The sequence below is a fragment of the Juglans microcarpa x Juglans regia genome, chromosome 5D, assembly GCF_004785595.1.
Source record: "Juglans microcarpa x Juglans regia isolate MS1-56 chromosome 5D, Jm3101_v1.0, whole genome shotgun sequence".
Classification (NCBI taxonomy): Eukaryota; Viridiplantae; Streptophyta; class Magnoliopsida; order Fagales; family Juglandaceae; genus Juglans; species Juglans microcarpa x Juglans regia.
Genome location: NC_054602.1, coordinates 9,208,537 through 9,226,326, shown reverse-complemented (window position 1 = coordinate 9,226,326; position 17,790 = coordinate 9,208,537). Strand labels below are relative to the sequence as shown.

The 17,790-nt window shown below is 37.9% G+C and overlaps 2 protein-coding genes across 2 annotated transcripts; both read left to right on the top strand.

The window, feature by feature from the left end:
- The first annotated feature begins 1,458 nt into the window (after positions 1 to 1,458).
- On the top strand, positions 1,459 to 8,856 carry LOC121264276 (E3 ubiquitin-protein ligase COP1-like). The gene is made up of 13 exons (XM_041167391.1): positions 1,459 to 1,930; positions 2,447 to 2,524; positions 2,749 to 2,904; positions 3,398 to 3,745; positions 4,968 to 5,125; positions 5,231 to 5,296; positions 5,617 to 5,695; positions 6,407 to 6,562; positions 6,714 to 6,812; positions 7,500 to 7,604; positions 7,929 to 8,108; positions 8,327 to 8,437; positions 8,525 to 8,856. The coding sequence occupies exons 1-13, from the start codon at positions 1,610 to 1,612 to the stop codon at positions 8,699 to 8,701; spliced, it is 2,034 nt and encodes a 677-aa protein (XP_041023325.1). The 5' UTR covers positions 1,459 to 1,609; the 3' UTR covers positions 8,702 to 8,856.
- Positions 8,857 to 10,395: 1,539 nt separating this feature from the next.
- LOC121264275 (probable tyrosine-protein phosphatase DSP4) lies at positions 10,396 to 17,790 on the top strand. Its single transcript, XM_041167390.1, has 5 exons — positions 10,396 to 10,823; positions 10,952 to 11,045; positions 16,956 to 17,013; positions 17,110 to 17,153; positions 17,243 to 17,790. Exons 1-5 carry the CDS (start codon positions 10,594 to 10,596, stop codon positions 17,429 to 17,431), a joined length of 615 nt encoding a protein of 204 aa, XP_041023324.1. The 5' UTR covers positions 10,396 to 10,593; the 3' UTR covers positions 17,432 to 17,790.

The window sequence follows — 17,790 nt, the reverse complement described above, 5'->3', positions numbered from 1 at the left end:
AGTACTATTTGTAGTAGCGGTTCTTATATATCGTATTAACAATCGAAAGATGGTCGAAAGAAAAAATCTCTATTTGACAGGACTTCTTCCTATACCTATGAATTTCATTGGACTTAGAAATGATACATTGGAAGAATCATGAAGAGCCCCCTGACTGAAGCGATGGGATCGTCCACCAATGGTAATAATGTTAGCCCTAACTCATCCATAAAAATAGATAAATGCTTTAATCACATATATTTTATAAAAATAAACTTATAAATTAATGTAATTAATGTGACATGTTTCTTTTACGTGTCGCAATATTCAAAATTATAAACATTTGGAAGTTTAGAAACTCATAGAACTAAGAAGAAAAATGACCGTATAAAATTGAGACACGTTAGCTAATGGTGGGCATTGTCCAGTCAGTTAGATACTGACCAGGCAATGGCATGCATTTAAGACACTCCTGAATTAGTGTAAACATCACCTTAAATGCTTTCCCTACATAGAATGAGAATTAGGTTACCAATAAAGTTCAAGCTCCATTAATATTTGCAGTAGGATTTAATTACATGAGAGATAGGAGAAGAGCAAGAGTTGGGATTGAAGGGGTTGTGAGTGGAACTTGAAGTTGAATGGATTGGAGATTGAAGTGGAAAATAAAAGTGCTGAAAGTAAACAAATTAAATTGAAAAATAATAATAATAATAAATTAATTAGGTGAATGCTGAGTTTGCTCAATAGAATATGAAAAAGATGTTTCAAAAATTATATATATAAATATATATATATATATATATATATATATGCAATAAATGGTTATATTACGCGGTGTTTACGCACTTCACGATTGTAAGTAAAATTACTTGACTAACATGAATCTTTCCATTCATTTAAGTCTCGTGCCTAATTATTTCAAGTTTTATAAAAAATTCTCATATATATTTTTTATTATATAATAAGCCTAGCTTCCTTTTTCATGAATTCCAATTATAATAAACAACCTTATCATCCAATTCAATAATAGAATTGAATGGTAACAACGTATGAATATTCTTATTGTTAAAGCAAGCAATTCTCAACGTGCATGTAATTCTTTCGACAATCAGTTGTGAATAAAGAAATAATCTCGGGTGATCCTAATGAAAAATGCCTCTGATAATAATTTTGCTGTGCTTACATGAGAATATATTTATAAGATTTAAGATTTATAAGAATATATTTATAATAAAATGCTCATCTAGTAGAGTAATATATATTAGATGCAATCATGTATTAGTATCACAAATTTCTTTTAAAAAATAATAAAATTTACTATTAAAAAAATTAATTTTTTTTAATATAAACCTCATATTTATTTATTTAAAAACAATGAGCGACAAATACATTCCCGTCGAGAAAACGCCCGCCTAAAACGTGGACTGTTATCACCCTCACAAAATGTCATAAAAGCCAGCTCCCTGTCTCTCTCCCCGTCTCTCTCTCGCATACGCTAGTACGTACACAGCGTTTATTTTCTCATCCTCTTCCATGGTCATTTCTTCTTTTTGTACCATACCAACTACAATCTTTTAAAGGCGCCCCTTCTCCAGAGCAGACAGACAAGATCAAAATATCTTCTAATATGGGAGATACCTCACTGGCGGCACAGGCACTCGTCCCTACCGTCAAACCCGACCCCTCGCCGGACCCCAACACCGAAACACCGCCGCCACCGCATCCCCCGCCTAATCAGACTGCTCCGGAGGCCGTAGGAGGTGAGCTGGACAAGGACACGTTGTGCCCAATATGCATGCAGATCATAACGGACGCGTTTCTCACCGCCTGTGGCCACAGTTTCTGTTACATGTGCATTGTCACCCACCTGAGAAACAAGAGCGACTGTCCTTGCTGCGCTCAATACCTCACCACCAACCATATCTTCCCCAATTTTCTGCTCGACAAGGTTTTTCCTTTTCTGATTTAGTTTGTGCATTCTTGCGCATGTTTTTTTTCGTGCTTGCTCTGTTTGCCATCGGAGAAAACGTGGGAGACGGTAAGAAATGATGAATGTTGAATTAGTTTCTTCATTTGGAAATGATACAGAGAGATATCGGCGTCGATTAGACTCACGTTGACTGTTCTGCTCATTTTGTGTTGCTGGCATTTATCTATAAATGGAAGTTTGGATTTAAATTCAAACTTGATCAGAATCTGGCTGCGATTGCATTTAGTGGAATTGAAGCTAAAATAAGTTGTTTGATTTGGCTTCGTTCTTCTGCATGCCGCTTAGGGATATGTATATGGCTTATTTTTTAGTACTGTTTCGTGCTGATTTTCAAAAAATGTCTCTAATATTACCTCCGAATACACCCAAAATACCGTCCCCAGTTTTCTTATCGAAAATGTTTAGTATCATATTATTTTGACATTGATAACCTCAAAGTACCGGTTGTTTACAGATTTATATTGAACTTCACAGTTATTGAAGAAAAATTCTGCTCATCAGGTAGCTAAGTCTGCCTCACCTTTTGAACATCTTCGTCACGCATTACAACAGGTCGGTTAATCATTTTTTTTAGTTAAAATCTCGATCTTTCCTGATGATTTTTCTTTTTTTCTTTTTATTTTGCCGGTTATCACTTAGTCTTTGCTTATTTATATTACTTGTCAAATGGATCAGTGGATTCATTAACTCTAAGTTATGTTTCTAGCTATCCAACTATACTTGGTCCGGTCATGTTTAAGATGGAATGAATTTTTGTTTAAGCTAATCTTAGACAGGGTTGTGAGGTGTCAATTAAGGAGCTAGATGGCCTGCTGTCTCTACTTGCGAAGAAGAAGAGAAAAATGGAACAAGAAGAAGCTGAGACGAAATTGCAGATTTTGCTAGACTTCTTGCATTGTCTGCGGAAGCAAAAGCTTGAAGAGATGAATGAGGTTTTTGCACTTAAATATGTATATTTGTGCCTTTAGTCATATCATATTTCCTATTATTCTGTCAACGCTTTTCTACTTGAAAGATCTGCTTGTGAAGTATTTAGATACCTGGGAATAAGTAATTATGGAGTTAAAAAAAGGGACCTCGTTGAATATAAGAAATCACAAATTCTATTACATGAGCTTTTGAGGCATGGGATTATAGCAATGCAGAGTAAGAATTTTGGGGCTGACGGTAACTTGGAAACAATAAATCCATATGAGATCATGAAAAATTGATTTAATAGGGCTAGAAACACGAGGTATTTGGAACTTCAACAAGAAAACACTGGGGAGTGGGATCTTTAGTTGCAAGCTGTGTATACTAGGATGTTTAGTTGTTGTGGTATTTTAATTGTTGGATGACTGCCAAAGGGTTCGATTGGAGGTACTTTATTTTGTATTGCTGTTCATCTTTAGTTTCAAAATTGATGGTCTTCTGTTTCCCTTGTAGATACAAGCTGACCTCCTGTATATCAAGGAGGACATCAATGCTGTCAAGAGATATAGAACAGAACTATACAGGGCGAAAGAAAGATTCTCAGTTAAACTGAGGATGCTTAATGATGATCCTATTGCAGCAAAAGCATGGGCTTCATTGACTGATATGCATAGAAGTGGCATTATCTCCAGTCCTCACTGTCTGCAAGGGCAGATGGCACCACAGAACAAAAAGGCTGACCTAAAGGCTCAAGTAAGCCTCCAGGTATTCCAAAGAAAGGATGGTAATTATGGTTCCGATCTGCAATCTGTTGCTTCGTCAGCACTAGCTTTAGCAAGAAAAAAGCGGGTCCATTCACAGGTTAGTGATCTTATAAAAGTTCAAGAAAAATGCTATTGATCGTCCTTTTAACCATTATCCTCTCAACATTTCTTGATGTGACAACAAATAATTGGTAGACAAGAGAAACATAACAAATAATTTTCTAATTATTTAATATCACATCATGAAATGATGAAAGGATGATGAATAAAAGAATAATGAGTAGCATTACTTAATAGTTCTATTCTTGCTTGTTGGTACATTGAATTGAGTTACCAAAGTATCCTGTTCTTAAGTAAACGAAAGCCCAGCCTGTTTTAATTTGGAAAAAATGGTGCATATTGAAGATCCAGAAATTTGCTGAACGTAGTCATTCGTCTAATCTATTATTTGCCTTCTTTGATTGTACATGCAGCCTGATGCTCCTTGGGAGTGACAGACCTTGGTAGCTTATTTGTTTATTTTAGCAGTTTTATTAGGCCCCTTCGTATATTATGCTCTGTTAGGTCACAAATCATGACACTTTTGTTGTCATACTCGGCCTGTTAAGCTCAAACCCATGAAAATGCAGCCCGCTTGTTTGTTAAAAACAAAAAGGTACAAAATGGCACTATTTTGAACAAATATTCGATTTGACCATCTAAACCAAAGTGTATGGTTTTCTCTAAATATTTTAAAATTTTATGTACAGCATTTCTAATGTAAATGACAGGGATTACTGATATATCTAGGCATTGGCAATTTTGACAAAGATCTTTCTTGATTCAGGATCCAGGTTTTTATCTGGGTGACTGAATTAAATCCAGATTAATAAATGAAATTTGAGAATTAGAATAAAACAGTAATCATTTCAAAAAAGGAATAAAGGCATCACAAACTCACTCTTTTGGAGCTTACAGTAAGCTTTCTTGACTTCCAAAGTGTTGGCATTCTATGAAACCCTAAAAATGCAGCTTAAAGATGGATTAGATAAGTAAGAATGAGAGAGAAGGGGTAGTAAAATGGGGAATGGAGAGGAAATTTAGGTGAGCTTGAGCTGACCCTAGGAGATCATAGCAATCCTCATCGTCATAGTAGATCACCATTGAAGGGGAAAGGAGATGAAACGACAGCAGAACTGACATGACTGCTCACCACAGAATTGTTGACGCTGGCGCCATCATTTTTGCTCTGGAACAAAGATCCCTGAGATTTCCTTTTGAAAATGTATGGTCGGAGTTTGTAAATTGATATTTTTTGTTTTTATCATTTCTTGCAACAGTTTAATGACCTACAAGAGTGTTATTTGCAAAAGCGGCGAAACTGGAATGGAGAATCTCACAAAGGGGAAGAAAGCAACACAAATCCTATAAAAAGAGAAGGTTATCATCCAGGTCTTGATGATTTCCAATCCGTTATGACTACCTTTACACGATACAGGTACAGCCTTTTTGTGGTATTGATTATTAGTTTTTCCTATTCATTCATTTTGAAATGCATTAATTGCTATAATTTTTAATACCATCTGTTTGTTGCTTGATATAGTCGATTGAGGGTTATTGCTGAACTAGGGCATGATGACCTTTTTCACCCTGCCAATATAGTGTCAAGGTGAGTCGAAATGTCTTCAATATTCTACAATTCACTCAACCCCTTAGCTTAGAAAATGTGCTCCAGCACGAACCCTTTTCTATATCATCTGAGATTTGTTAGCGACAATCTTTAATCATATTTATAGTATTTGTCACCATGTAAAGGAGTATAATATAATGTACCACGGTCAAAGTCATATAATTGAGTTAGTCATATAAAAACTATGAAGCATACTAATGGGAATTTGTCTCTGCATTTCCATGCAACAGAGTACTTGTTATTGAGCTTCTCTTAAGTGTTTAGTGTTGGATTAAAAATTCCGATTGGATTTTCTGCAGTATAGAATTTGATCGAGATGATGAGTTTTTTGCCACTGCTGGTGTTTCACGGTGCATCAAGGTTTTCGAGTTCTCCTCGGTAAGTGTTGGACAAAATATTTGTAAATGTGGGATAGAAGGTAGTTTCTTTTAAACTGCAGAAAATGACTCGGGGAAGGAATATGAAATAAAAAGCAGTCTTCCATACCACATTTTTTTTGTAGTAACACTCTTAAATATATGATCTATTTTATCTCTATTTTCTACCACCATTGTTTTTAAAGTTTCTTCAAGCTTTGACTTAAATGGTGCATTTGCCATGTGCTGATATGAAATGTTAGACAGCAATATATCCTTTTACATATCTTGCTGGGGACATTTTATATGTTTTTAATTGGATTGATTAAATAACCACTAGCATTCATCTTGGGGATATTCATGATTGATAACTTTTATCATCCAAGTGCTTAAACTCCAATCTTGATTTAGGCTTCTCTAAATGAAAAACTCTACTCATCACACCCCACACCACACACCACACACCACACATGATTCTTTTATTTTTATTTTTTACTTTTTTTCCCTTACCAAATGTGTGGTGTATGGATGATGAGTAGAATAACTCAATTAGTTTTGGAGGAATAAAACTAAAAAAAAAAGATTTAAAATAAAAATAAATGAAAATAAGTATGGCGTGTGATATGTTGGATGATGAGTAGCAAAGCTCTCTCTAAATAGGCAGTGGAAGCTAATGTTGAATATTTTTTACTTCATCTGACTCATAAACTTTTGCCTCTGTGATTGTTCCTAGGTGGTGAATGAACCAGCAGATGTCCACTGCCCTGTTGCAGAGATGTCCACGCGATCAAAGCTTAGTTGCTTGAGCTGGAATAAGTACACAAAAAACTATATCGCTAGCAGTGATTATGAGGGGATAGTGACTGTTTGGGACATAACCAATCGTCAGGTAGTAATGCTGTCTCGTTTTCTTTAATAAACACTATGTCATGCTCGCTCTCACAAATTGATTGGCGTACGCAAATATACTCTCATAATTTGTCTTCATTCCAAATGTCTAGTCATAGACATGTTCGTTAATGAGACTCTTTTCCTTCCAGAGTGTGATGGAATATGAGGAGCATGAAAAGCGAACTTGGAGTGTTGATTTTTCACGCACTGAACCATCAATGCTTGTATCAGGCAGTGATGACTGCAAGGTAATTGGGAATGGAGAAATATTTAGTATATCATATGACTTAGTGAGCTATCTATTAATTAAAGTTGAAAACAAAAGGTTTGATGATTGATGAATTATAGGTGTGTAGCTTTCAAGGTTGTATAGAACCTTCAGAATTTGTGAACATGTCTCAATCATAGGGTGCCCAGCAATATTCTTGAAATAGCTTACTATATATTACTATATCTGGGGCACAAATAGTTCATCTTTTCTTGAACCATTCCGACAGATGTGCTGGACCTAAATGTTCCAACTTGTTCTCAGTCAAGTGGCCTCCAAATCTTATGGTCACAATATATGCCTCTTTTTTACTTTTGGCCTTAACATTGCCCAAATGGTTCATTTATATGGCTCTTAGTCGAAATATGAATGGTCAAGAAATCTTCTATAGAATCACTAGAGAGAATCAGAGATTGTTTTCTTCTATTTCATGACAACTAATGTATAGAAACACAATAATCTGTTTTACAATTCTAGAATAGGAGCAAGCTGCACTTTATGGATCATCCATTTAGGTTGAGAGATATTAGTGCTCTTGCCATGCTTAAAAAAGAATGTGTCAAGTTGGGTTTTTCTTTTGGATACCTCGTAAAATATTGTTGTAGCTTTTTTTATATTTTATGCTTAATACCTGGCTTAGCTTGAATTCATTTTATGTGTAAAACAGGTTAAAATTTGGTGCACAAAGCAAGAAGCAAGTGTTCTTAACATCGATATGACAGCGAATATTTGTTCTGTGAAGTATAATCCTGGATCAAACATTCACGTGGCAGTAAGTCTCCGTCAAAGCTTTGCTGCTTGAGTCTTGTTTATCCCAAATACAAATATCTTGAAAAAATTATTGACCCTGTTCGTTCTTTTAAAAGCCTTGACGAGCCTTGTTTTATCTAAATAAAAATTCTAGTTTTCGGTACTAGAATTTCACTGTTTATCCGTTATTTTATTTCAATAACTTATCATGACGAATATTATTTTATGCTGCCTTCCCCAACCCACATCTGTTTGAAATGTAAGCTTTGTAGAACTTAGAGCTCAAATTTGGCAATCTCTTTGAATAAAATCCAAATATAAACTGTAATACTTGGTAGTTTTTCAGGTGGGTTGCGCAGATCATCTCATTCACTATTATGACTTAAGAAATGTCAGCCAACCACTACATGTACTTAGCGGGCACGAAAAAGCAGTTTCATATGTAAAATTCTTGTCTAACAATGAACTTGCTTCTGCATCTATTGACAGCACGTTGCGGTTGTGGGATGTAAAGAAAAATCTGCCAGTAAGTTATAACGATGCTATTAGTTATTGCTCAACTTTAAATGTCCATTTAGTGCTTCGACCACATACCTTCCCTTGTTTATTTTTCATTTTTCATAGCTTCACCTTTGTTAAATTGATATGCATGGACTTCATACTACTCTCAGAATTATTTGTCAGTTTTTTTATGTTTTCCTCGAAACTTACTATGGGTTGATAAATTCTCTCTCATTTTTACAGCTGCACACATATAGAAGTCACACGAATGAAAAGAATTTTGTGGGTCTCACAGCTAATAGCCAGTTCATATGTTGTGGTAGCGAGACAAATCAAGTATTTGTCTATCACAAGGTGAAAAAATTAACGTCTAACAATAACCTGCATGCATGGTTTGTAATTCAATCTTGAAGTAATTCAGTTTTGATGTTTCACTTACAGGCTATCTCTAGTCCTATGGCTTGGCATAAACTTGGTTCTCCAGAAGGAGATGACGGCGACGGTGTCGATGACGATGACGGATCGTACTTTATCAGTGCTGTTTGTTGGAAGAGTGATAGCCCAACGGTATTGGCTGCAAATAGTGAAGGAAAACTTAAAGTGCTTGTACTTGCATAAGGGGTAGAACTAGTAAATCAAAAATGAAAAACGTTAAAAGTTCCCCACTAGTTTATAGTTTCATATATTATTGGGTATGAATTGGGTAGGGTAGAGAATGCTGGTCTCATTAAAGCTTATATTCACAACAAAATGCATATATACTTCTAGATAAATACTTTAGTTACAAAAAAATTAAACGAAAAATAAAATTACAAATTGACGTGAATTGATGTGGTACATTAGATCATAAAACTATATTTATTGTAAAATAGATCTAACGTATTACATCAAGTCACGTCAATTTGTGAGTCTATTTTTAGGAGGTCTCTTTGTGAATGTAGTCCATTTCATGATTCTAAAACTTCTAAATCCTCTCTGTCTAACATTCCATTTGGGTCTTTCGACCGGTGACCGAGAGAACCGGAAAATTACACGTTTTCACCCTATGCTCTTTACTGTGATAATTTGATATTATCTGGTAATTTTTGAATTTATTATTTAAAAAATAAGTATTAATGTAAATGAATAATTAATAATATCAGGTAAAAATAGGACGAGAAATTAATAATCAACCTTAACAGATCGTATACGGGACAATTTATAGTACAACAAAAAGCTCATTGAATCCCATAGGCCATAACGGGTGGCAAATTAAAGGGTTTGGGCCGTTTAAAGTTGCTTTGTTTACGGCTTGTGTCAAGGGCCCAATGACACGGTCAATGCGCAGTCAAACGCTGTCAGAAAACATGGCCACAAGCACCAAACTGTTAGGACTGTCTGTTGTACACAAGCTATAACCAAGAAGGTGGCTTCAGTACATTTCTCTCTCTTTTTTTTTATTTATTTTTTTTTAAAAAAATATAATATTATTAGAAAATAATTCCTGAGAGCAGCAGCATTTCTCGTATTCATCATTGTCTACCAAAATTTGGGGTGTTTTTTTTTATTTCTGTGTCACTTGGCTGGTTATGAGTCACAAGTTGAAATTGCTCCTCCTAGATTGTCAAGATCGAACTTTCTGTGAAGGCCAAGATAAAACAACCATGTCTCCCAACCCACCTCCAGTAATAACTGCTGACATACACAAGCAGAACCCCGAAAATCATAAAATCTATTGTCCCAAATCTAGAAGAAGTAGGACTTTCAACAACACTGCACCCCAATCGTGTAGTCAGTCATATGATCGTGTTTCAGCTTCCAAATTTCAATAAAGGCGTCGACATGCTGCCCCACCTTTTTACAAGTCACAATCACTCCCTAATCATCCTTCGATTAGGCAGACACTTTCGGCCTGTGGAATTTCATCCTTTCCACAGGCCGAAAGTCATACTTTAATAAACATTTTTAATCTTCATCTTTCTACTTTCTATCAATATGTATTATTATTATTATTATTATTATATAAATATTTTTTTTAAATTATAATAAAAGAAATCATATTTTTATTTTTTATTTCTCATCTTCAATTAGAATTAAGAAAATTAAAAATTAAAATAATTACAAGCATGCCTATTCTCTCCAAATCCAAATCTCTTTGTTTGTAACAAAAGACTTGCTTCCTTTTATATATATATGTATATATAATCATTTTTATATATATTTTTATATATTTTATTGATATAATTGATCAAAATAAATATTTTATATTAAAAAAACTTCAATTTAAAAAATTAAAACATGATAAGAACAAGAACGTAGTCCGTTATAGTCATCGTCCACGACGGGTTTTGATTGATTAAACATCAATTTCCTCTTTCCTCAGCTAAAAGGAAAGGAAGATACGAGAACGATAGACTCGAGAGCTTTTTACATTCTTAGAATCGGCTCTTGTAAGCTGATCCGGTTTTCTGCGGAATCGGATTTCCCCTCCTTTTTTAAATAAATAAAAAAAAAAATTGGCGCCAAATCCCATGGCGGTCGAGAACTGTATCGCGACCGAAGCATCGCCGTCGCTGAATGTCGGTAGCTCATCTCCGTCGGAGAAGGATCCGGCCACCGGATATTACGCTGAGCGGGACTCGGAGGAGTTGCTAGTTCCGCCGCTGAACTTCGCCATGGTCGATAAAGGCATATACCGGTCTGGTTTCCCCGATTCCGCTAACTTCGGCTTCTTGAAGTCCCTTGGACTCCGTTCCATCATGTAAGTATGTAATTGTTGAATGTTTAAGAAGAATATTTTTTTCCCTGAAATTTGTTGGTTGATAATGTTGACTGTTGAGATCTAGTTCGAGTTTTGAGAGAGTGTGGTCATTTCTTTGTTTGTGGTAGATGTTTGTGTCCAGAGACCTATCCGCAAGCTAACAATGAGTTTTTGAAGACTAATGGGATTAAACTTTTTCAGCTCGGGATCGATGGCTGTAAGGTTCGATTTTTTCTCTTTTAGGACTAATTCCTTTGTCGAATTGGATATGCATGTGATATTTATTATCTGATTTGCCGTGGGATTCTTTATTCTGTTTCCCGAGTTTTTAAGAGCGAAATTGTTTTGATTATAATTATCTGAAATGCCTATTGGAATGTCAGTTTTCTATGTAATAATTCTTCATTTCTGGCAAAAAGTCTTGTTCCATTAGAAGATGATGAATCCACCTGCTCTGATTCCACGACATATTACTTTACCCAAAAGTCCAAGTAGATCATATGTGTGCATTTAATCACTTAATCATCATTCTGATTTCGATTTTGATAACTTCGTTATGAAGAGGAAGACTTGAGGGCACATTTGTGGGCATTTGTTGAGATACTGCGGTTTTTCTTGTGAATGATATGCTAAGAGTTTCTGCAAGTTGACTAGAAGACGGCAAACAAATTCAATCTTTCAAAATGATTGGTTCAGTTGTTTCTTGAATAGGGTTTCACAATGAAGTTCATAAAAGAAACTGTATAATCAAAATCGGCATTTAGATGGACAAAGCAAAAATGTCAGAGTGAGTTGTATCATCAAATTAAAATTTATGGAAATATAGTAGGGGCCTACGTCTTGTTATTGCAAGATTGAATATGATTTGGATCTATCACCGTATAAGTAACAACTAGATTTTTCTGGATATATACTTCCGCCTTTAGGGGTTTCGAGTGTTGTTTCTTCCTTTTAGTGATTAAGTTTTTTAGTGTTGATAAAACTGCTAACATCAGTGGAAGCTTTTGTTGAGTATTTGGAGTCTGGTTCACGCCGCTCGAGTGAATACAAGTCAGAGAGCTTCGCTCAAAGAGAGATCGACAGACCGCTCGAGCAAAAGCAAGTCAGAGAGGTTCGCTCGATGACCGCTCGACTCACGGCTCGAGCGGAGGGAAGTCAGAGAGCTTCGCTTAAGGAGCCGCTCGACTCACGGCTCGAGCGATTGCGGGAAACAGGTTTGCTCGACACGGGCTCGACACGCCGCTCGAGCGAACATCATTAATTCTGCTGAATTTAGGGTTTCTGCCGTACAACATATATATTGAGTTGTTTTTTGACTTGTACAGTATGAGAGTGAACAGTAGCTGTTCTACACTATTGTATTGTGATTCCTCAAGAAATAAAAATCCTCTGCAGCTCCCGTGGACGTAGGTAATTTGCCGAACCACGTAAATACTGTGTCGTGTGTGATTGCTTGTGTTTATATTCACTTTATTGTCATCGTTTGCACAACAATTGTTATCAAGAGCCAAGGTTCGGGTCTGAGAAATACGATAGCTGGAGAAGAAGTGAAAGTATCGGGGATCGAGAAGTTTGATGGCACGGATTATGGGTATTGGAGGATGCAGATAGAGGATTACCTCTATGGGAAGAAACTCCATCTTCCATTGTTGGGGAAGAAGCCGGACAGCATGTCAGTTGCTAATTGGACTCTGTTGAATCGACAGGTCTTGGGGGTTATTCGTCTAACCCTGTCGAGATCCGTTGCACACAACGTCATCAAGGAGAAGACGACTGCGGATCTCATAGCGGCTTTATCAGGTATGTATGAAAAGCCGTCAGCAAATAATAAGGTACATCTGATGAAGAAGTTATTTAACTTAAAGATGTCGGATGGTACGTCTGTTGCACAACATCTGAATGATTTCAATACTATCACAAATCAATTGTCGTCTGTTGAAATTGAATTTGATGATGAGATACGTGCACTGATACTATTGGCATCACTGCCAAACAGTTGGGAAGCCATGAGGATGGCTGTTAGCAATTCTGCTGGTAAGTCAAAGTTGAAATATGATGACATCCGTGATTTGATTTTGGCTGAGGAGGTGTGCAGGAGAGATTCAGGCGAGACCTCAGGTTCAAGTTCAGCTCTGAATGTCGACTCTCGGGGGAGAGCACAAGACAGGAACTCAAATAGAGGCAGATCAAAATCAAAGAATAAGGGCTAGAGCAAGTCAAGAACTGGTCAGCAGGCAATTTGTTGGAATTGTGGCAAAGCTGGCCACATAAAGAAGAATTGCAGAAATCCCAAGAAGACAGAGAATGATAGTGCTAATGTGGTAACTGAAGAATTACAGGATGCACTATTGCTTGTAGTTCATAGTCCAGTTGATGACTGGATACTTGATTCAGGGGCATCCTTCCATACATCTTTCCATCGGGAGATAATGCAAAACTATGTTGCAGGTGACTTTGGAAATGTGTATTTGGCTGATGGAGAAGCTTTGAACGTAATTGGAATGGGAGACATCGACATTGTACTCCCTAACAAGAACAAATGGACCTTGCAAAAGGTCAGACACATTCCTGAGTTAAAGAAGAACCTCATCTCTGTTGGGTAACTTGATGATTGTGGTCACTCAGTGGTGTTCTCAGATAGCACCTGGAAGGTCACCAAAGGGGCATTGGTACTGGCTCGGGGTAAGAAAACTGGTACACTTTATATAACTACTGGTTTAAATAACACTATTGCCACTACCGTTGCAGAGAGCACATCAGACTTATGGCATTGCAGGCTTGGCCATATGAGTCAGAAGGGCATGAAAGAACTTCTGTCTAGAGGCAAACTACCAGAACTGAAGTCAGTTGATCTCAGTATGTGTGAGAGCTGTATTATGGGGAAACAGAAGAAGGTCAGTTTCTTGAGGAGTGGTAGAACACTGAAGTCAAAGAGACTGGATCTTGTGCACACTGATGTGTGGGGACCTTCCCAGTGGCATCCCTTGGAGGTTCTCGCTACTATGTTACATTTATTGATGATCACAGCGGGAAGGTATGGGTCTATTTTTTGAAACATAAATCTGATGTATTTAATGTGTTCAAAAATTGGAAAGCCATGGTTGAGACTGAAACAGATTTGAAGTTGAAATGCTTGAGGTCTGATAATGGTGGTGAGTATATTGATGGTGGGTTCAAGGAGTACTGTGCAACTCAGGGTATCAGAATGGAGAAGACCATTCCTGGGACACCACAGCAAAATGGAGTTGCTGAACGTATGAACAGAACCATAAATGAGCGTGCTAGAAGCATGAGGCTGCACGCTGGGCTACCACCTACTTTCTAGGCAGATGCAGTTAGCACTGCAGTATACTTGATAAACAGAAGGCCATCAGTTTCTTTGGATTGTGGATTGCCTGAGGAGACTTGGAGCGGGAAAGAGGTCAAAATTTCTCATCTTAAAATATTTGGCTGTCTTTCTTATGTTCTTATTGATTCTGATGCTCGCAATAAGTTTGAGGCCAAGTCAAGGAAATGTTATTTCATTGGCTATGGAGACGAGCCATTTGGCTATCGTTTCTGGGATGATCAGGGTCGGAAGATTATAAGAAGCAGAAATGTGATCTTCAATGAGAAGATTGTGTACAAAGATAAGTCTAGTACAGTTGCTGAAGCAGTTTCTCAGGAGTTTGAGTTTGTGAGTTTGGATGATCTACCAGAGGTCACAGTGCAGTGCAGAGATGTGAGTGACGGGGAGAGTGGGTCCAGCACACCCATTCCCATTATTCCGCAGTCAGATCCAGAGCTGTCCACTCCAATAGCTGCAGTTCGCAAGTCAGGTAGGACTATTCGTCCTCCACAGCGTTTTTCACCTTCTTTGAATTACATTTTGTTGACAGATGGTGGAGAACCACAGAGTTACCAAGAAACCTTGCAAGATGAAAATTCTAGCAAGTGGGAGTTGGCCATGAAGGATGAGATGGATTCCTTGTTAGGGAATCAGACATGGGAGTTGACAAAACTTCCATCAGGGAAGAAGGCATTACACAACAAGTGGGTGTACAGGGTGAAAATTGAGCATGATGGCAGTAAGAGGTACAAGGCCAGACTTGTTGTAAAAGGCTTTCAACAAAAACAGGGCATTGACTATTCTGAGATCTTTTCTCTTGTGGTAAAAATCACAACCATCAGGCTAGTTTTGGCTATGGTTGCTACTGAAGATCTATTTCTTGAGCAGTTAGATGTGAAGACAGCTTTTCTTCATGGAGATCTTGAAGAAGACATCTACATGCACCAACCTTAGAGGTTTGTGGTACAGGGAAATGAAGGTTCAGTTTGCAGACTAAAGAAGAGCTTGTATGGCCTGAAACAAGCTCCCAGACAGTGGTACAAGAAATTTGATGGTTTCATGTGTAGTGCAGGGTACAGCAGATGTCAGGCAGATCATTGTTGCTATGTCAGACAGTTTGACAATTCTTACATTATTTTGCTGATATATGTGGATGACATGCTCATTGCAGGGGCTAGTATTGATGAGATCAACAGTCTGAAGAAGCAGATGTCAGAGCATTTTGCAATGAAGGATTTGGGAGCTGCAAAGCAAATCCTTGGCATGAGAATTGTTAGAGACAGAGTCAGAGGCACTTTGAGACTCTCACAGGCTGAGTATGTGAAAAAGGTACTCAACCGGTTCAGTATGGACAAGGCCAAGTCAGTTGGCACACCCTTAGGAAGTCATTTCAGACTCAGCAAGGATCAGGCACCAAAGTCAGAAGAGGAACAAGACTATATGAGTAAGGTTCCTTATGCCTCAGCTATTGGGTCACTTATGTATGCTATGGTTTGCACTAGACCAGATATTGCCCATGCAGTGGGAGTTGTGAGTAGATACATGAGTAATCCTGGAAAACAACATTGGGAAGCAGTGAAGTGGATTTTGAGGTACTTAAAAGGCTCCTCAGAAACGTGCTTGTGTTTCTCAGGAGAGGGCTTAGAGGTGCAAGGCTATGTTGATACTGATTTAGCTGGAGACATCGATAGCAGAAAAAGTACCACAGGGTTTGTTTACACTCTGGGCGGTACTGCAGTTTCATGAGGTTCTAATCTACAGAAGACAGTTTCTTTGTCTACTACAGAAGCTGAATATATTGCAGTTTCAGAAGTTGCAAAAGAGATGGTTTGGATACATGGCTTCTTGGAGGAATTGGGTAAAAAGAATCAGAATAGCACTCTCTACAGTGACAGTCAGAGTGCCATATTCCTTGCCAAGAACCCAGCATTTCATTCCAGGACTAAACACATTCAGATCAAGTATCATTTTATACGATCATTGTTGGATGATGGACAGTTGCTACTTGAGAAAATTTGTGGAAGGAAGAACCCTGCTGATATGTTGACAAAGGGTGTTACATTTGAGAAACTGAAGTTGTGCGCAACTTCAGTTGGTCTTCTAGCATGAAGACAGGAGCTGTGAGTTGCAGAGGTGGAGGATATCATGTTTGAGGCAGGGGGCGACAATGTGAGTGTACCAGTCTCCAAGTGGGAGAATTGTTGAGTATTTGGAGTCTGGTTCACGCCGCTCGAGCGAAGCATCTAGCCGCTCGAGCAAATACAAGTCAGAGAGCTTCGCTCGAAGAGAGCTCGACAGACCGCTCGAGCAAAAGCAAGTCAGAGAGGTTCGCTCGATGACCGCTCGACTCACGGCTCGAATGGAGGGAAGTCAGAGAGCTTCGCTTAAGGAGCCGCTCGACTCACGGCTCGAGCGATTGCGGGAAACAGGTTCGCTCGATGCGGGCTCGGCACGCCGCTCGAGCGAACATCATTAATTCTGCTGAATTTAGGGTTTCCGCCATACAACATATAGATTGAGTTGTTTTTTGACTTGTACAGTATGAGAGTGAACAGTAGCCGTTCTACACTATTGTATTGTGATTTCTCAAGAAATAAAAATCCTCTGCAGCTCCCGTGGACGTAGGCAATTTGCCGAACCACGTAAATACTGTGTCGTGTGTGATTGCTTGCTTTTCCTGTGTCTATATTCACTTTATTGTCATCGTTTGCACAACAGCTTTCTCTCATATAGTCTGCGATTATGTAGGATTATATTTGATCCAGAAATATCGTTTGAGATTAACAAGCAATGCTTGTGGGCAGGAACCTTTTGTAAACATTCCTGAGGAAACAATTCGTGGAGCACTGAAAGTTGTCCTCGGTATTGTAAACAACTAAGTATTGTGCTCAGATTTTTGCATAACTTGCTCTTTGTGCTATCAACTAATGAATGTTTTTGCACTGTCTGTCATGCCAGATGCGAGGAACCACCCACTTTTAATTCACTGCAAACGGGGAAAGGTACCAACATCCTCTAGTTTTCTGCTTTCTATACGAAGTCTCTGAGTTTAGAAATCTAGAAACAATATTTGGGTTGTTCCACTGTGCAGCACCGCACGGGTTGTGTGGTGGGATGCTTAAGAAGATTGCAAAGATGGTGCCTGTCTTCTATTTTCGATGAGTACCAGAGGTTTGCTGCCGCCAAGGCCAGAGTGTCGGATCAGAGGTTCATAGAATTGTTTGATATATCCAGCTTGAAGCAATCGCCAATGTCGATTTCATGCTCAAAGAGAAAGTAGCATAGCAAGGCAGGCATTCCTTCCCCTGAAGAAAAAAAAAAAAAAAAAAGGAAAAAAGCTTGTGGAGGGGCAATTGATGGAGATAGCAAAATATAGTGGATGACGGACGATATCTCTTCTTCTTCTTCTTCTTCTTCTTCTTCTTCTTCTTTAGCAGTGTTGTTAGGTAATATAAGTTGGGTGTCCCTTTTTGCCCGTATCAACATTTTACGATTTTTATCTTCTCATCTCCCCTCTCTAAGTCTCTGTGTACTTTTTTTGTGTTCTTTTGGAGCAAAGAAAGGATAGGTAGGGAGGATTGGGGATGAAACTCTCTCCCTAACACAAATTTAATCCAATTATAGTTATTACACTCAAAA